Source organism: Triturus cristatus, chromosome 2_2 (assembly GCF_964204655.1).
Source record: "Triturus cristatus chromosome 2_2, aTriCri1.1, whole genome shotgun sequence".
NCBI lineage: Eukaryota > Metazoa > Chordata > Amphibia > Caudata > Salamandridae > Triturus > Triturus cristatus.
This window is the reverse complement of record NC_140582.1, coordinates 1,153,925,389-1,153,945,879: the sequence shown is the minus strand read 5'-3', so window position 1 is coordinate 1,153,945,879 and position 20,491 is coordinate 1,153,925,389. Positions and strand designations below refer to the sequence as shown.

Below are 20,491 nucleotides of genomic sequence, written 5' to 3'. Positions count from 1 at the left end.
GTTCCCCGGGAGCTTCCAGGACCCAGTGTGTGGTCGCAGGCCCTAGGGAAGAGGCAATATCACAAGGCTTAAGTGTGGCGGTGGCGGAGGGACTCGATCCAGCGCCATACCAAGCCACCATCTTGGCCACGCCCTCCTGTGTCATCATTTATAGGATAATGTTGTCAACATGGCATCCAAATAACGCCTTCCCTTTGATGACCATAGTCCGCATCGAATTCGCATTTTCAACCTTATGGAATTATGATCCTTCGCAAACAACTTGGTTAGACAGAACAAGGTCTTGGAAAAGGACGTAGAAGTATGGCTGCCATATTTTGCACATGTTGATGTTTGTTTGTAAGGGTTTTGGCAGGCCTATGTAAAGAGCAAGTCATCCAATCGAGAAGTTTTTAAGGCATGATCACAGTTTTTCTAGCCTTGAGGGGAGAAAATCCAATATATTATGGAGAAATTTCTGTCACCTGAAGCAGATACTTACTGTAAGAAAGAGAGCTGGCTATCACATTCTGCACTTTTGCTGCCTTATTTTCACATCTCTCTCTCTTTCTGCCTTTTGCCTTTTTCAGCCAGTTTCCCCCCGCAGCCCTTCTCCCCCCCTCCCCCCCCCCCCCCAGCACGACTAGTGCGACTAGTGCGACCGGCACAATCTAGCTCCCCTCCCCACTCACGCCTCCCAGCCCTCCCCAACCCCTACTAAATGGCAGCCGCGCAGCGGGCGCCCCAAAAGCAAGCCAGTCTGCCCCCATCCACGACCCGACTGCGACCAGCACCAGGAACCCTGGATCTCTGCACCGCCAACCCTACGACCTAGCAGCACTCCATGCTCTCAACCCAGGCCGCAAGAACTGCAGGCTAACATCACCAGCAGACACCCACGGACCCTTCAACTGTCACTGCTGCCGGCACACCTGCAGCACCGCCAAGACCACGGACCCAGCGCAACCCGCCCGCAAGAACACAACAAACGGAAGACCCTGCAATGCATCCTCCTCAATGTTCGATCCCTCCACAAACATGCCATCAAAATCTGGGATCTCCTCGACAGCATCATCCCGGACGTAGCATTCTTTACCGAAACCTGGACCAACACCATCTAGGGACCGGACATCGCCATTCCCCAGTGGCTCCGCTCGCCCCCCATCGTCAGAACCTACGGACTCAACATTGTGTCATAGGCAGACAACACCCAACTCATCCTCTCCCTATCCAACGAACCCAACACAGTCAGACCATATTTTCGAGAAGGCATGGAAGCAGTCACCAAATGGATGAAAAAAAGCTGCCTACAACTAAACACCAACAAAACGGAAATAATCATCATGGTCCCAAACCCCGACGCCTGGAACGACACCTAGTGGCCCCCAGCCCTCAGAAGCCCACTTACCCCCACGGACCATGCACGCAACCTGGGAATCATCCTGGATTCAGAGCTCAAAATGGGCCGCCAGATCAACTCCATCTCGTCCTCCTGCTTCCACACCCTCCACCTCCTACGTAAGACCTTCAAATGGATCCCCCTCGAACACAGAAAGACCGTCACTCATGCCTTGGTCACCAGCAGGCTCGACTACGGCAATGCACTCTATGCCGGAATAAACAAAAACCTCACCCGCAAGCTACAGAACATCCAAAATGCCACCGCAAAACTGGTCCTCAACCTGCCAAGACACTACCACATCTCCCAGCACCTGCGCACACTCCACTGGCTCCCCATCGAAGCTAAAGTCACCTTCAAGATGCTAACCCACGCTCACAAGGCCCTCCACGACACCGGACCAGCATACCTGAAGAACCGACTCAAATTTCATGCACCCCAAAGCACCCTACGATCAGCCCAGCTCTCCTACGCCATGGTCCCCTGCACCAAAAAGACTATATCGGGAGGCCGCTCCTTCTCCTTCCGCGCGGCCAGAGCCTTGAACGCCCTTCCGCTCAACCTCAGACAGACAACATAGCTCCCCATCTTCGCAAGAAACCTCAAAACCTGGCTCTTCGACAGACCCCCTCCTTGATGGACAGGAACTTGCGACCCCCCTCCCCACCCCAGGGCCTAGAGACCCTTACGGGTGAGTAGTCGCGCTTAACAAACACCTGATTGATTGAGGAGTCAGACTGGATCCAGAAAAAAAATTTCTTCGCAGTACCCCTGCGCGTCGGTAGATAGCGTCAGTCGACTCCACGTCTGTCGTCGGCGTCCTGGTCACCGGGATGACATTGCGATGTCTACTTAAGACTCCGCTCCTGCATGCTGACTTCAGTTCTGACACGACTTTCCACGTCAGAAGCACAGAGCCATGCAAGACACTGACCACTGGTGCACAAAACTATGGCACTAAAAGTGATTCCCATACACTAGAAGTCAGTTCGCAGAACAGGGAGGATGGGTGGGGCAGTAAGGAATTTATAATGAATGAATGATTAAAGCTTATAGAGTGCTTGGTTACTCCAACGGAGTGTCCCCGTGCTAAGACATCTCAGTCCCCAACAACAGAGCCCTATCCCCCAAAAAGAAAAGAAACCTCTGATCCCAGCATAGATGATTGATCCGCAACAACCGCGCTTAACACCAGTCCCCCGGGGACGACTGAAAAAAACTAGTCTTAAGTTTCCTACGAAACATCGGTTCAGACGGATGCATCCTCAATTCCAGAGGCAGTTTATTCAAAGCTTTGGCTGCTAAAAAGCCTAAGGATGTACCTCCCAAACGTGCTTTTTGAAACTTTGGCACTACCAGCTTAGCAGTGCCCACGGACCTAAGGTTTCGAGTAGGTCTGTAAGGGTTAAGTAAAGGGCGCAGGTACCTAGGCCCTTACGCATTAAGAATCCTGTGGCAGAAACATAGCACTATAAAAGTTTGTCTTGCCTTTACTGGTAACCAGTGTATCTTCCTCAGGGCAGCTCCCCCAGGGTGCGCCTCGGAATGTTAAGTAGCATCCGGGCAGCTGCATTTTGGACCTTCTGTAACCTATTCAAGTTGCTTTTTGTAACCCCTAAATATAGGATGTTGCAGTAGTCCAGACGAGATGTAATAAGGGCCTGCACAATGGTCTTTTTGGCATCTAAGGGTAGAATATCTAAGATTTTGCATAGCATTTTTAAAATACCAAAGCAGGTGCCTGCCAGGGCGGATATCTGATCTGCAAAAGATAGGGTGTTATTGAACCAGACTCCCAAATTTTCAATCTTAGGTTTTGGAGACGGGTTGGTTCTAGTTTTTCTGGACATCACATGGGGGACCAGATGGAGGGTTGTTTAACAATTACCATGATCACAGTTATGTCTTCAACTGCAGGCAGCTGAACTTCATCCAGTTAGTCAGATCACTCAAGCAAGCTTTACATTTTGGGGCAGCCTCTGCATCCTTTTGCTCTAATGTGACAATCAGTGGAGTGTCATCAGCATATGACACCAGTTTTAACCCAGGTTTCCAAACTATATCTGCCAGTGGATGCATATACACATTGAATAATGTTGAACTGAGGGCAGAACCCTGTGATACCCCTTGAGATATAGGAAATGTCTCGGACTTAAAGGTGCATTGTAGAACCTGGAAAGATCTATTCTGTAGGAAGGGTTTGATCCATTCCCATGTACTACCTCTAACACCGGTCTCCCACAGCCGCTTCAAGAGGAGGCCGTAGGAGACCATATCTAACGCCACACTCCAATCCAGCAATATCAGTGCTGCTGTCCTTCCCTCATCCGCTGCTATTTTTAGCACCTCAGAAGCCAGGAGTAAGGCCGATTCAATACTGGGAAGCACCCCAAAGTCAGACTGAGTTTCATGGAGTACCTAGTTTTCTTCCATGAACTTAGTCAATTGGATATTTAAGAATTTCTCTGCAATTTTCTCAAAGAATGGAAGCAGAGATACTGGTCTCAGATTTTCAGGGAGCGCAGGATCTAAAGATGGTTTCTTTAGTAACAGCACCTCCATTGCATGTTTCCAATTATTTAGAACCTGCCCCAAGTGGAAAGACATTCAGCAAATTAGTAAGCACTTGTGCAATAGTTTCCCTCCCTGTAACATATTTGGAGGGATAGTGTCCATGGGGAACCAAATTTGACTACTGACATGAGTTGGGGTACGTCAGTTTCCACAGGTGGATGGAAAATAAAGCTTCCCTCGCATAATGTTTCACTTTTTGGTGGAGCTTGTTTCAGGGAAGGTAGCATATAATAGGTAGCTGATATAACAAATTCCTGTTGTATTTTCAGTTACTTCTACCAATCTCACCCCCCCTCCCCCACTACTAGACAAAGATTTAAAGAATTGCTCTTGTCAATGTATTAATCCAGTCAAGGAAAAACTATGGCAATTCAATTTTACGTTGCACTCCCCAAAAAATCAAAGATAAGGCAATTATTGCAGAATGTAGCAGTATCATTGCTTTGTGATCTGAAAAAAGGTCAGCAAGAAGTAACCTCAGATGGCTGTATATGAGAGAATTATATTGAAAGCTTTAACTATTGCCCACAAAACCATCTACACCAACACCCCTGTCTTCATAACCAAAAGATTTTTCGGACACCACCCTACCAGAAACCTGCAAGCTATTCAACATTTATTTTGATGAATACGTAGAGTACATACTTCAACCTATGGAATGCTCTCCATTTTCATCTCCCGAAACTATCTTCTCTACAAAACATCTCTACAAACAGACCTGATAAAACCAATATCCCATCTCTAGCAACTTCACCACTAACAATAGTGCCAAGAAACCTTACGTAAACGGTGCACTTGAGCAATAATGTAAACAAACATTATTTGCAAATAAGGGCTATCCATGTAGGGGATTGCTGTGGTTTTGTGTAAGACTGCCATGTAATGTTAAATGATGTGTCCCAAATTGCTGGTGTAAATGATCACTGAAGGGGGTAGCATCATAACCATGGCAAAGCACTGTAAACTACACATGTAAATACTTGTCAGCAATGGCTGCAAGAAATGGCGACAACTGCTGGCATGAGATAGATACACACAATATATATTTCTACTAACACATAGTTCTATCTATAAACACATACACATAGATAACCATATATATATTATATGTATGCATGCATGCATGCCAATCAAGCGCAGTAAATTACTTAGGCTGGACGCACACCATACAGGAATTATTGACACTCAAATAATTTATTTCACCTCCAATCATTCAAACAACCAACTAACAGGCTCCACACATTTCAACAGGGACGCCCTGACCACTACTCTAAAACCACAACTAACTTCCGCTTCAAAATCGACTAACCTAAGTTTAAAGCTATTGACTTTTTGTCTGGGTACAACAGATGTAAAAAAAATTCCTTCATTTAATAATTTCTATTAGATGTTTTTGAAAGAGGAGATTTTAGAAAATTAACATGCCTTTTCAGAAGGTTAGCCAAGTCACCATTTAAATGTAAAACACCAACAGACTCTTGAATGTATGAGCACTTTAAAAGTTCCATTTAACCTAAAAATAGACTCTACACCTGTTACAATGAATTATTTGCCACCCAGCCATGGTGATTATTTTAAAAGTTTACATTTTCTGCTAACAAGAACACAATTAAACTAATAAAACGGACCTATGATGCCACCCTAAAGAAATACTTACCAGGTCTCTCACAGATGCTACCATTTATTTGCTGGATGCAAACAGCTGCTTTCAGTCCCATGGTTGCAGGCTCAGCTAAGTACCCACAAAATCCAGCATCACTGGGTTCACCTGGCAGCCACTGAAGCGAGGTATTTGTAAATGGCGACATATCTTCCCAGCACCAATAAGACACGTTAATCTTTCTTAGTCCAACCCAAGGAGTCAAAATTGTTTTAGGCTATTGACCAAAAAGAAAAAATTGCATCATTACAAAGTCAAAACTGAAATATCAAACCCTGGAAGTTGAAATGAGGTAAACCAAGAGCATGCCTTTACGTACACCAGGAAAAAGTCAAGACAGTCATCAGTAAATCGAATATTTTAACTTGAAATTAACCCTTTTTAAAACATTACATTCCAGCTGCTTCATTTTCCACTTGGGAAACATTCCAAACTTTATTAAAGTGCACTATTTATTATTAGTTTAGACATTAATCAACTTGTAGTGAAAGAAGAGTTTTGCGTAGACAGCAGAGACCGAATACGAGAATATTCAAAGTAGGGGTGGGTGTAACTCACAATAATTTGCTGTAGCATAATTACGTAAACCACAGCAAAATTTTGCAATATTATATGGCATTTCACAAGGAGCGTAACCCAGCATTTAGCACTATTTTTCAAAATGGAACAGAGGATGCGAATAGTGCTAAATTTAACGTTACACTAACAGAAGCAGCCAGCAATTGCTCGCACTCACTAATTTGTCGTTCCTGTGCATATGCATTAGGATTTTGTGGCAAATTACCCAGAATTACCGTAAATTATGAGATGACGCCCGTTTGCAGAATTATGTGTCAAAAGAGCAAAACAAAATTACCGACCTTATACTGGTTTAGTTCAAATTTCAGCCAGACTTCAACCAGACATAATTTAAAGTCAGATACCAGACCTGCAGTAATTTGACAGAATATCACCAAAGCACTGAGCCACAGAAATACCTGATCAGAAACAGACACGAACAACGTAGTGCAGAGTCACTGGACTATCATAGCAGAAGCAATTGATTTGAGCCACTAAAAGGTATAACAACTTCGGAACAACCAGTAACAAACTACAGGAAAAAAGACAACCAAAGAAAACAACCTTTTCCCCAGATTTCCAGGCCTTAAGGAAAATAAATATATGTAAAAAGGTTCAGTGAAAACTCTTTGCATAGGCTGCCTGATTCTGCCTTTCTCTTTCTCATTTGCTGTGGAATCGAACACCTCCCCTACCACTGCGTTTTTGGTCATGACCTGGAAGGTCAATTACCTGCTGACTTTATCAAGATGACAACTGTCCTTCGGTACAACAAGAGGGCTAAACCTGCTGTGTTGAAGTTTCAAAAGACATTTACTGGTGTCAAGACGTCCCTCTCTTGCTTTAGTGGGGTGGTCATACTCTTGTGCAGCAATTTTCCTCTAGTGGTTTTGGGGACTGTATCAGATTCCTTTGAAAGATATGTCGTTAGAGGGCCTGTTTTAAGAGAAGCTTTGAAACTTTTTAAGAGTGGACAAAAAACCTCAAATGCCCAAACCTCTCCTAGCGGCAATCAAATGGTTATCATGAACCTCACAAGGCATCACTTTTATAGGAGGAGACGTTAAAGCATTGCTCAACCCAGGTATTGATTCAATAGGTGTCCCAAACTCTGGCCGGATGGAGATCCAAATTGCTAACTAACTAGATTGCCTCACAGGGGCGGTGTTATGCCTGGAGAGCGTGGAACCCGTAAGCTAGAGAATACAAACATACTTTGGAAGTGCATAAATCGCTGTCCCAAATATATCTACCACTTGCCTAGGACATTCCCCACATGATGACAGCAGCCATCTTCAAGAGGTTTCCCAGATCCTTCACTATTCATCGCTGGAATTGGAGAGCCACCGTAGACGGCCGGCCTATATGGCACTTTAACACGTGGTGCCGTATAAATGATGAATTATCTGACTACTTGTCAATATAGCTCCAATCTTATTGTGCCAGAGATAACGGCTCAGTCCCCTCTATGAGCACACTTTGGGAAGCTGGAAAAGCCACCAGATGTGTGGCAGGGACCTACAGGCCTATATTAGGCATAAAGAACAAGACAAACAATATTATTTAGTTGAAGTCGACGCCCAGACCCGGAAACAGGAGGGCCAATGTTTGGTAGATTTGTCACTTACCCTTCATTGTCAACTTGAACCTGATAAAGCCTCACTACAGCAGAACTCTCTGGGCTAGACCCGTCATTGTCTTGACTAGAAGGGTCTATGAACACTGCGCTAAAACTGGAAATCCACTATTCTGGTTGTATACCAGAGAGATGTCCTCTTAGATAATTCCAGAGATTTCTGGACCACAGTGACCTGAGGTGATGCAAATAAGTATAAATCGCCACAGTATTTACCGACTATCACACACATAATGCCCAACAATGCTCCCTAGATGAAAAGCCCAAGTCTATCTGTACAGAAATACTGCTCCCTTCATTTACAGCATCCCAAAAAGATAGAGATAGAAGAAGCATTACATAATATGAATTCGTAGAAGACACCAAGACCACGTGTTCCCTCTTTAATACTACTGCTAATTCCACAAAATTCTCACCCTCCATGACTAGTTGCCCTGCCCACACACGGCGAAAGGCATTTTCCCTCCAGAATTAAGATTAGGCACTTCCGTGGTCATTCACACGCCCAGTCAACCCGTAAACCAGTGCACCTCCTACAGACCCACCTCTGATTAATACAGAGGTTAAAATGTTCACTAAAGCCCGACTGAATAGATTACAGAGGTTTCTGACTACGCTAACACACCCGCCATGGCATACGTTGACTACATCTGGCACGGTCCCGCCTTCACCAAATTACAGAGCCTTGGGCTCTTTCCCTGTTAAATGTGAGAAGTCGCTTGGTTGTTCTTAGACAATATTGGAAATTTGAATTGGCCCCAGTTTAGGATGTATGCACAGGTATGAACAAACACTCAAACCCTGTTTTAATCCGCAGAAGGACAAGTCAGAGTTGCAGCTCTCCCCGCTCCTCTAAACCCTTGCTATAGAACCTCTAGCTTGTTTGAATTAGTGTGATGCTCAAATATGGGGATGGCGATGAGGAGATGGAGCAGAGACAGAATAGCACTATATGTTGATGATGTGTTTCTCTTCCTCGGCAACCCTCACCTGTCAGGACCTTACCTTCTACAAAATTCTCAAGCTATATGAAGAGGCTTTTGGGTTCCAAGTGTACTGCAATACGTCCCTACTTGTCTCACTTTAGGGAGATAATGAAACCATAACTTGGCATAACTGTCTTCCAATAAAGCATTTGGGGTTCCAAATACCTTTACATTTACATTGTACAGGAACCATGCTTTAGGCTGAACCTTAGCCTTTCCCAACCTACCTAAAATGAAATAAGATCTTCAAAGATGGTCCAAGCTCCTGCTGTGTATACTTGGCAGACTAGCCCTGCTCAAAATGATTTCCCCACTATTTCACTATTCTCTGCAGAAATCTCAGCTGACTAAGTGATTTAAAAACCTTAAAACTACAATTAGCTCCTTTATGTGGGTGGGCAACCCTCCTCAAATAGTAATATATGATGGAGGGATGGCAGCTATACGTTTATACTTCCGGGCATCACAATTGTTTTACATCAATGATTCGCTTTGAGGAGGAAGGGATGACCCAGTCTATAAGGCTGAATAGCCTTACTTGGTCATTGACAATATTATGGTATTATGGAACTCATTTATGGCAGACCCACCCCTCAAACACCTCACAGAGATTACACAAGTGGCACTCCTGAACTGGTGATCAGCATTGTGTTCAAATGGGCAGGACCATTGATTAATACAACAGCCCACGTTGTGACATGGAAATATACTGCTTAACTAACTGGGCTTAGCAAGTGGGACACTGGCATTACAAATCTAGGAGACGTTTGGTAGGGATCACACATGAGGAACTTCAGGCACACTTTATTCTGAACAAAAGCCAATTTTGCACATATTTTCAATGTGGACCATGCCCTCCCTAGCTACCAAACTGCGCTTTTTGAGCTCCCAGAATATAACCTGCTGGCAGCCAAAATCCTAATAGGATGATTGGAGAATGGTGGGATTTCCAAAATGTATCACATTTCTATTGTGAATGCTACAGATACTCATAACTCTAAAACAGAAGAGCGTGAAATGGGGTGGGTCCCTCAATAATACGGACAAAGATGCTAGGATGTCTCGCCTGGGATCTCTATGTCGACTGATTAACTGAAATATCGTCATAACATACGTTACACCCCTAACAGCTGTGGTATGTCCTGCCCCACCTCTTTCTGTGGAACAGACCAAAATGCTGACTTTTCCACGTCGTCTGGAAAGCCCTAAACCTGTCAAATATTGGGAGTCCAAGGGAGTAATGATAACAATTCTGGAAAAACCAATGAAACTAACACTTGCAGTTGTCCTGTTGGGAAACCTGGATGAACTTGCTGGGGTCCAAGGGGAGTGTGCACTGATAAGAAACCATTGCTTATGGCCATTCCTAACTGTAACCCTAGTTCTCGCTCAGGGGAATCACCAATGAAATCACAAGCACTGAATAGTCCTGCTAGAGTGCAGAGACCCCGGAGTAGTTCTTTCAATTTACATCCACTTCGCCTTACTTCGGAAAGGCGAAAAGACATATGTGATACAAATAAAATAAAAAAACATTAAAAAAAAAAATTGCCAGCCTTACAGGATACTATATGGCAAAACTTAATGTATTACTTTAAAAACTAGAAGGAAAAATTGTAAAACCCTTAAAAGTGCCTTCAGTAAAATAAAACAAATTTTTACAAAAACATTCTTCACACTTTTTGCTTCTTTTTAAAGTAAAAGAGAAAGATAAGATAAAAAAAATGTGGCTGTAGGCTGCAGCACTGAAAACAATGAAAATAGGACACTGCACCTTGAAGTGCCCCTTGTCTTCTAGTGTCCCAAAATGCCCTGCAGGTGGCATTTTACTCTGTTCTTTTTTTTCTGGCTCCTGCATAGGGGGATCCTGGAACAGAGCTCTGACTTTTTTAAAGGTTTTTTTTACTCAACTGTTTTCATCTCATTCTTTTTAAAGGTGGTTTTAGATATTTTCCTGGAAGGAAATATATCTAATTTTTCACAAAATGCTTCTTTTTTTGCAAACTGCTAAAAGTGAGGCAACAAAATGGCAAAAAAAAAAAAGAACAGCACAGGAAGTGAATCTTATGTTTGGCACACTTTCATGACCCAAAAATGTGTCGCCACTGCAAGACCCTCTCCAGGTGCACTTTGAGGGGGAGAGAGAAAGAGAAGATACGCCTCCATGGCCAAACAGAGCACGAAGAAGGCAACATTTCTTGGCTAAAGAGACTTCAGAAGGTTGAGGAGAGACTGCTCCGTCTACCAGTGCTTTTATGTCTCACTCCAAAAGGAGAATACCTCATGAAAAAAAACATTTTCATTTGACGTCGAGGGCATCAACTTCAAGAAGAGGTACAGCACCTAATTATGCAGCCTCAAGGCCCATATACACTTACATTAGGAACTAGTTACGGACTCCATGCCAGTCGCCAGGATCTCCAACATCTGAGAACAGACCAAAAGTTGAAGTAGCAGCAACATAGTCTATTCCAGAAAGAGGCAAAGCAGAGCAAGTTCAGGGTTGTATACTGCTTGGAGTGGTGCGCCTCCAGGGATGGGCGACCTCTCATGCTTGAAAAATTATTGTTGTACCTTGAAAGAAGCTGATGGCTTTTGGTTCTTCAAAGCATAACTTCGATATGGACCATTGCAGAATAAATAGAGAAATCTAGATGAAGGGAAAGGATAAAAAGCAAACCGATCGAAAACATCAAAGATAATGGAGCTATATTGTGTATAGCAGAATCACTATGCAAGAAAAGCAGGTTCTATCCGGACATCAATTTGTGAAAATAAAGAAATTGTGCTGGCATGCATAAACGTGTTGTGCCATCTATGATATAAATGGTACTGAAGCACTTAAAAAGTTATAGAAGCAGCTTCCAGTTCCACAACTAAGAGTAACATTTATAGAATTCAGGCTGTAAAGAAATGCCTATTTGTTTGGTCAGCAACAGGTTTTTGGACTGATGCTGCTGGTTTTTCGACTCAGAGTCCACCGAGGACAGCTAACTAGACCGCTGTGCCCGAACTCTAAAGTGCATGTCAAATTGGCTGTACCCAACTGGAAATGGCTAGCTTACCTGTAAGTCCCTAGTATATGGTACCCAGGGTCTGTAAGTTAGACTAGTCAAAGAAACTGCAGCACTGGACATGATACCCTGGGGGTGCCAAGGTAAAACATGGCTCCTAGTTTGCCACGGCTGACTGGAAGGACAGTTTACAAACTGTCAACTCGACCTTCCTACTTGAAGCAATTACAAAGTCAAGTCCTCCCTTATAACATATGTAAGTCACTCTTAAGGTAGGCCTAGAGAGCACTAAAGCAGGGTGCAGTCAATTAGAAAATGGAACATGCGTTTTTACAAGATCCAAGAGTAAAAATCCACGATCGTCATTTTTAATGTGGAGAAGGCTACTGGCGAGTGCAGAGTTGCATGCTGCCAGAGCAGCCCTGCTAACTTCTGATGGAGACTAGTAAAGTTGATACTGTAAGGAATAAAATAACTCATTACTTTAGTCCTGACTTGATGCCAAAGTCCAGATTAATGCAACTTGTCGCAGTGTGCAACTTTTACAAAGTCGCCACTTTATTGCCCTAAATCCCCTGTGCCCGTCCACGAGTGCATGCAGGGTCTGTCTCGGACAGCTTTCTGCCCTCCTAGAGAGATGTGCAAAGTACTCCAATGATAGAAGACAATAGCAGCCGGTACGGAAGAGAGGTGTAGCCTCTCCCTGGCAGGAGGCCACATCGGTGTTGGCTCAAAAGGTGACCTTCGAAGGAGAAGCCACATTTGAAGAGCATATGGGAAACACCTGGGAGAGGGAATGTCATATTGTTTAGGTAAACAGGCTAGCACTCAGGCAGGAGAGGAGAAACCAGTTGCTAAAACTGGTTTTCAGGGGTATGTAGCCCCCTTGATAGCCACGTCTCTAGGTTGGAGGAGTCTCTTGGCGTCCAGGGAGCTCTGAACACCAAGAGAGCGGTCCTGCTATTTTGAGAGTGGGCAGAATGGTGCATCCTGGAATAGTCACATGCCACACTTTACAGAAAGGGGACATCAGGAGGAAGGGAACCCGGTAGCCTATTGGCAACCAACCACATCCTTTGAGCATAGAAAGGGCACACCCAGCACTCAGATTTCACTGGACTGACCGAAAGAGGACTGCCCTGCTGCACAAAGGACCCAGCGAAGAGAGGCTGCACCGACGTGTAGTGCACCTGCTGAATCTGGTCGTTAGCAGAGGAGAAGAGGCTGTGTCTGCTGTGTCCTGCTCATGGAGAAGTCGTTTTCCTAACCCAGCCAAAGCAAAAGACTCCAAAGGTCAGTTGGCTGACCTGTTTTCGGCAAAAGTCCACAGCAGCTGAAGACGCCTGCTGGAGCATGTTGGTAGCTCAGATTTTTGTATCACCGCCACTTGCAATTGTGCAGCACCGGAGACCCAAACCAAAGTTGCATCAGAGTCTGCTGGACCCAGAAGAGAAATGGGAGTGCAGCTTTATCACTCAAAAAAGGATTTGGCTGCAGCCGTGATCATGTGCCACTGGACTTTTACCAAGAACAATAGGACTTCGAGGGACGTCAACCTCTGCGGCCAGAAAAGTCTCACCCCATCCAGGGCCTGAGGAACAGCCGCAGGTAGAGTCCCACTGCATCGCATCCACAACTCCTTGAGCATCTTAAGCATGTATCGCTTGCATCAGGACCACTTCCATAGGAGTCTATGGCAAGGAGACAGAAGTGCCTGGAACTCGCTATAGAAAGCTTCTGCCATTGAGGTACCTCTTTCCCGTGGACCTTGCTGGTCCTCTTGACTGGTCTGGTTGCCTAAAGTAATTGGAAGTAACCTTATTGATACTTACCAATGTTTTTCCTGAAAAAGTTTGTCAAATTTGTTGAATTTGCCAATGACGCAGTTAAGGGAAAAGGTGCATATTTACTACACCCTGTACATTTTTTGTTTAAATGCTGAACCCTTGTTTCTTTGTGTAAGCCTTGCTGTTCAGATACAGAGGTATATAGGGTTGAGGTAGAAGGGTTAACAAACTAAACTTACTGGCCCTAAAGGGGTTGGTAAGTGCATTACACGGTGAAGTCGCACAACCACACCACATAATACACACTATTTACTCACAAAGGCTGCTCTCAAAACCTAATTTAGATAAAATGTAAATAAAAAAAGATTAAAAATAAAAAAAGTTACTAGAATGTGGAAAAATGTCCCATATAAGAAAGCCAACTATGAAATTTGAATTCCCGACACAACCAAGTTCTTTTTTCCTTTGCTCTTCATGACGAATGAGCGCATCAAACATTAGGCAAAAGAGATGGCTAATGCTATCCTGAGGCATACCAATGAATATAAATTAACAAAGCCATTAAGAGTTAGAATGTTTCTTCTGTCCCCCATGACCATATTCTATTTTTCCAATACATTTGACGAAAAAAGTGAAAACAACATTTGTTCAGGTAGGAAAAAGGACTAAGACATTGTCCAAATAATTACATTTTTGATTGAAAGCAGTGTTTTTACTTCATATTCACACTACATGAAATGTAAAGTACTCACATATACCTGCATATGCTGTAGCTAAAGTACTCACATATACCTGCATATTCTGTAGCTGTTTCAGGAAAAATTCCACTTTCTTTGGAGTTGTGAGTGAAGCCAGTGCAGCATTATGAGTCCGACAAGCCAGCTTAGAGTTATCATAATTATCTTTTGTTGAAGTGATCTTCAAGCAGGAGCTCCCAACTAAATACCAGTTAGCACCACATATATTATCTAGAGAATAGAAAAAGCGAAATGGACTAAAGGAGTCTGCATTGAACCATAACACATTAGAAATCAGACAAAAATAAAAACATTGACAAAACCAATAGGTCTTGCTATTTTTTCAAAAGGCACTGAATGCGCTTGAAAAGCTGCTGTATGGGCTTTTCTGATGAAGGTTGCGGTAGCTTAGGTTGTTACTAGAGGTCAGTTGAGTTAGAGAAAAGTCACGACAGCACACAGGTGGGCACAAACCGAGTTAACCACTGGGAGAGGGTAAATGCAGACCAGACATTTTTCAATTTAAAACTTAATTTATTAAGTGCAACTTATGCACAAAACAGGGCTTAAAAGCACTAAAGGCAGGAGCAGGGGAAGCAGCAACTCGCATGGAAGAAACTGGCTAAGAATAACTTTCTTTGCCAAAAGCCTTGTTTTAAGTTTCATAGTAAACTTAGCTCTGTTAGATTCACATCGAAGAGATGGGACAGAGTTCCAAAGTCTGGTCCATGCAACCGCTGCAGACCCTCCTCCTAGCCAAATGGTGCTCTACAGAGATGTCAGGCAGGAGTGGTTCACTTGTGGAGTCTAGAACAACCATGTTAATGCAGTCTGAATGCGAAAGGTGTGATTATAACCTTATTGATGCCCTATTACTAAAATTTAGCATAGCAGCAGGGAGGTAAATGAAAAATTCAAAAATGATAGTATATAAACAAAAAAGAATATTGAAAAATCCCCAAAACAATTTTCAGGGAAGCAGGTTATAAGCATAGAACTTAGGTCAAGTAATAGTTTATTAACAAATAGTGTCCCACAATTTTCTTCTGATTAACACAAACAAATTAAAATGACCTCTTATCATGAGAGAGACATGAAAGAAGACAGCGCTGCCATTCTTAACATAATGAAACACGTATAAGGAGACCACACAAAATATGCTTGACAAGAATGTCTCTGCAGTAAAAATCTGCAGGTCATCAACATGAACCCTAAGTGCTACAACTTAGCACACACACACACCTACACACCTACACACACCTACACACACACCTACACACACACACACACCTACACACACACACACCTACCTACCTACCTACCTTTAAGGACTGTACATTTCCTCCCTTCTAACCCCAGGTAAAGTGTTTTTGCTCTCCCCTTTAAACTTGGTAAAATTGGCTTACAACTGATTGGTACATTTCATTTACTTGCAAGTCTCCGGTATGGTACTACATGTACCCAGGGCTTGTTAATTAAATGCTACTAGTGGGCGTCAGCACTCATTGTGTCACCCACTAAGATAGCTTTTTAAAAGATGTCACAGGCCTGCCATTGCAGCCTGCAGTGTAGTTTGGAACTGCCATTTTAGTCTGGCAAAATAAACCCTTTGCCAGGCCTAAACCTTCATTTTGCTTTACTTATAAGTCAACCCTAAGGTAGGCCCTAACCACTCATATTGCAGGGTGAATGGTATTTAAAAAGTGATTTCTAAAGACAGGGGTCCCTAGACACTTTATAGATACTGTAGGTAATAAATATAGACTAAATAGATTCTATATTCTTTGTCCAGCCGGACAGAATTTAATATTCAATAAGTACATAGAGGGAAATTCATACAAAATTCAAGTGGGACACCACCTGCGTCCTACTACCACATATAGACAAAACAATTATGGAAAAAGGTTCAGGCAAAGAAAACGAGTCTGTAAACCATAGAATATAGCAGACTTGAATAGCGTGGCAACACCCTTGCAGAAGAGGCTATACAAAGTATTTACATGCATATGGTGTACAAATTGTCAACGGCGTTTCGATCCCTGCGACAGGATAGAGGGATCATCTTCAGGACATTTTGTTATTCATGCCTGTATACATTGTGCTCAGGTCAATACAAAAATCCTGTCCGAGAACATTTAGCAATGAATGCTAGTTGTCACCTATATGAGGGAAATCACAGGACTTAGTGGCTTGGCTCAGTTAATTAACCTGCCGAAAAACCAGACGTGTTAACCGAAGGACAGTGCACGTCGGGGTAATGAGATGGGATTTCCTCGATGGGACTCCACCCAGCTGAGTCATAACGCACAATTAGAAGGTGGCGGCTGAATCCACTGTGGGGGACCGAGGGTATCTCGGGTTGGGACCATGCGATGGGGTCCTGGAGTATTTAAAAAGTAGCACATGTGTGTTTAAGTTTTATATGTTCTGGAGGTGAGAAACTGAAGTCGCTCTGTCACTGTTGTAAGGCTATCAAGCCCACAGACTAACACTGGCATACTTTATTACACCTAATAAGATATAGAAATTCGGCTTACACTCAAATGAATTATTAATTTAAAATCATCTTTAATGGTAAAGTCAGATTTTAAGTTACTATTCCGAAAATGCCACTGTAAGAAGGTTGGAATGGTCTGTCCTAAATCAAACGTGCCTTTCTGGTAATGAGTAAGAGTTGAAGCAAATTTAGAATAGTTTTTTGCACTGTGAAAAGGCAGAGCTCAGAGTAAAAACAGTGCGCGATTAAACAGAGGGCAGAAGTCAATTACAAATTGCACTGGAAACAGTCATTCAGATGCACGACTAAGCTTGACAAGATATCTTGCTCATAATAATACTACAGACATTTGTTAGTTATCACATACCTGGTAATGCTATGCACTCTTGATTCCTGGGCTCCCACTGACAGTTCTGGTCCATGGCACAACTCTTACAGCTTGTTTTTTTGGTGCAGTGATACCCTGGATTGTCCTTTGTGCAGTTATCACACTTAGTAATGGGACCCTAAAAGAAAAAAATGGTCATAATTTAATTTAATTTTCCTAGTTAATTTAATATAGAATGGTGTATGGGAAGATGCTTTATAGAGTAACTCCTTCTCGCCATTTTAACAGTAACCACAATGTGAAGACTGGATTAGTTGTAGTAATCCCCTCAATGCATTTCTCTGACGAGACTTTATTTTCTGCAGTGCTGGTTTTCTTCTTTTTAGTCATCCACTGCACTTAACATTAACCATGACCCAGACACTAGCAATGTTAACACATTTTTAAGCCATCATTAGCTGTCAAAATCTAGCAGTACATTCTCTCAAAAATAAGGCAGTCTTCTGATTAGCAGCTCAAACCTGAGCACTGCCAGATTATTACACTTTTGCAGGTTCCAGATCACACCTCTGGAGCAGCGGGCAGACAGTTTAAGATAGCGGTCGACAAGGGACAGCACTCGTGGAGTGCAGAGGCCCTGAAGAAGGCTGTTGGGTGCTTAAAGCCATCACGCCTTGGGGTAGTCCTTGCCTCAGATCCCAGCAGCGGCCTGTGTTGATAGCTGGGATGATGACCGCCACCAAGTGAGGGTGCACAGCGGCCTGCACCAAAAGAAGTATGCATCAGTGGATGGGCCTCCCGGGAAGAGATTGCTGCTTTAAGTTCCTGCACGCCCATCAGCCACCAGGCAGGGGGTCCTGGGGCATAGAATTGTGACGAGGCCAGCTGGAATTCACCTGATGGGAGTGATGCCCTGGACAGCTGCGGATGTCCTAACTCTAAGAGGAGCAACGGTCCCGTGGCCCTGTAACAGGAGACATGGAGGGGAGCTGTGGTTGCACAGTCAGTGAGCATGGGGTGCTCGTGCCTGCGGGTTGGTCATAGAGTCCTGCCGGGGGGTTGGTGGGGGTCTTCCTCTCTTTCAGGCTGGGCTGCGGGGACAGGGTGACAACAGCTCAGGTCAGGTGGTGGCAGACATACCACTTCACGGATCCCTGTGGGTGACAACAGATGGGCAATGTTGTCAGCATTGTCAGAGGGTTCAGCGGGTGATTTTGCTGCATTACAGGAGGACCCGCATGAGTTAGGAATTGCCAGAAGTTACACAGATGACTGGACATAAGTTGTGAGGCCTGGGGAGGCTCATTTCAGTTGCTGGGGCTACAGACACCTTGAGCAAACAGGTAGTTCTAGATCTGCTGCATGATGTTGGAGGAGGGTGGCCATGCCAAGGGGCAGCACAGACAAAGGCACATATACATGGCCCTCCCATCATGGCGGTACAATTAACACCTGGTGCAACCCTGGGGTTAACCCTCAAGGTCTCTCCTGGAACATTAATAGCCTGGGAAACTAGCTGAAAGGGGGTGAGGAGGTAGTGTGGACATATCTGTCTGGACACAATCCTGATATCCTGCTTCAGGAAATCCATCTTGGGGGTAATAACTGCAGGGTTCTCTACCATGGGAAATATAACCTACTGGTTCATACAGGGTTCTCCTTTGGATCCAGGAGGGTGGGAATTCTTGTTTGCAGGACCTTCCTGCTGTAGGTCACCCATTCATGGGCGGATGAGTGGGGGTGTCCAGTGGCAGTGAGCGGGAGATGGAATGTTGAGACTGCATTACTAGCGTCATGGCACTTCCCCGCACGCCTCCAAATAGCGGCACTGGGGAAACTGGGTGATGGGTTGCAAAACAACCAGAGGCCGTGCTACTCACTGGAGGGGACCTCAATACAACATTACAAGGTGATCTAGGAAGAGTGATGGTCCCGGTGACAGTCCAAGGAAGGACCTGAGCCTGGCCTCTTTTCTCGACTCCAGGGGGATGGTTGATTTGTGGCAGTAAAAATAACCTGGGACACGACAATATTCCTATGCATCTAATGCCATGGGCTCCCAGTCCAGCTTAGATTATCTCTTGGTGCTGCGTCATCAGTTGAGGAGTTTCGGGGGCACCAACCTTCTATCGAGAGGCATTTCTGACCGCTTGCCAGTGGTCACACACATATTAATGTCTATACCAGAGAAGAGAGGCGAATGGAAACTCAACTAGACCCAGAGGCAAGTCATAAGCTAGAGGGCGAGACTACAGAGACTAACAATCAGAGGCAATGGCACAGATAAAAAAGGGGGTAAATACCCTAGCCCGAACGGTATGCCACTCCATGAGCTCTTGCAGGGTTTGATACAACTAATTTTACAAAAGATCCCGACACCCCTCTAGAGGATGACGTGGACAGTGAACAGGACAGTGGGAAAAGTACTCCAGGAGATTATTCCCCTAAACTCAGAGAAAGTGAAGAGGTACCCCCTCACATCTACCCTAGGACTATCTCCAGTGCCTTCCCCTACTGGAGGTAGGGTCAGGCAACTCAAGGTTCAGAGAAGAGCTGGAGAATGAAGAAGCAAATCATGGGAGACTAGCCAGACGGAAGTGCAGCCTTTGAAGCCAAAATCCAGGCTGAGATGGGTCTAGCACTCATGAGTGGTGGCAGCAACAAACAAAACAGGGGAAGAGAGTAAACCTTTGATACCAAAACCCCCAAATGGATGGCCCCCAAATATGTTGAGGGTAATGATTTCACAACTTGTTTTACATCCTTTGAGAGGGCTTGTAAAATGAGGATTTTACCCCAGAGATACTAGGGGTCTCTGAAGAGTACAGGATTAAGTTCTGGGAGACTCCCAAAACCTCAAGTCAGTCCTGGGTGGATTTTGTTGACTTCTCGGGCAAAACACTAGGTGGCTGGTTGAAAGGCAGTAAGGTGCAAGACTATGAAGGGCTTAATAATTTGATAATGAAGGAACATCTGTTAAGTAATTGTACTTCAGAAAACCTTCAGCAGTACTTTGTGGAATTAAAGTTAGTCTCTCCCCAAGGGCAGTGGCAGAAGGCTGACCAGTGGTTCAAAACAAAGGAGTCCAGAAAGACCCATGGTGGAGGTGACCAAAAGAAAGGGGTTATTGCTCCCCTTCAAACACCCCCCTCCCCACCCCCTTCCTGCGGGAAATGTGTGGACACAAAGGGCAAAATCCTAAAGAGTCTTCCAAAGACCCCCAAAATTTTTTTCAGGAGGGCAGACACAGAGACACTTCCTAATCAACGGGTGGGTACCAGGGTGAAAACTGAAATCCCAAGAAGGATCGGAGCCATATCCTTAAGCAAAATGGTC

At 44.2% G+C, this 20,491-nt stretch overlaps 1 protein-coding gene across 3 annotated transcripts in view; it reads right to left on the bottom strand.

The window, feature by feature from the left end:
- Window positions 1–20,491, bottom strand: part of ATRN (attractin) — a 900,609-nt gene that overhangs the window by 587,128 nt on the left and 292,990 nt on the right. For 2 of the 3 annotated variants that reach the window (XM_085642691.1, XM_085642693.1), the window contains exons 14-16: window positions 17,195–17,333; window positions 14,380–14,561; window positions 5,610–5,829 (exon numbers count right to left, since the gene is read on the bottom strand). In XM_085642691.1, coding sequence (XP_085498817.1) covers window positions 5,610–5,829; window positions 14,380–14,561; window positions 17,195–17,333 — 541 coding nt within the window. The remainder of the gene's footprint in view (window positions 1–5,609; window positions 5,830–14,379; window positions 14,562–17,194; window positions 17,334–20,491) is intronic. The other variant, XM_085642692.1, reaches the window with a different exon arrangement.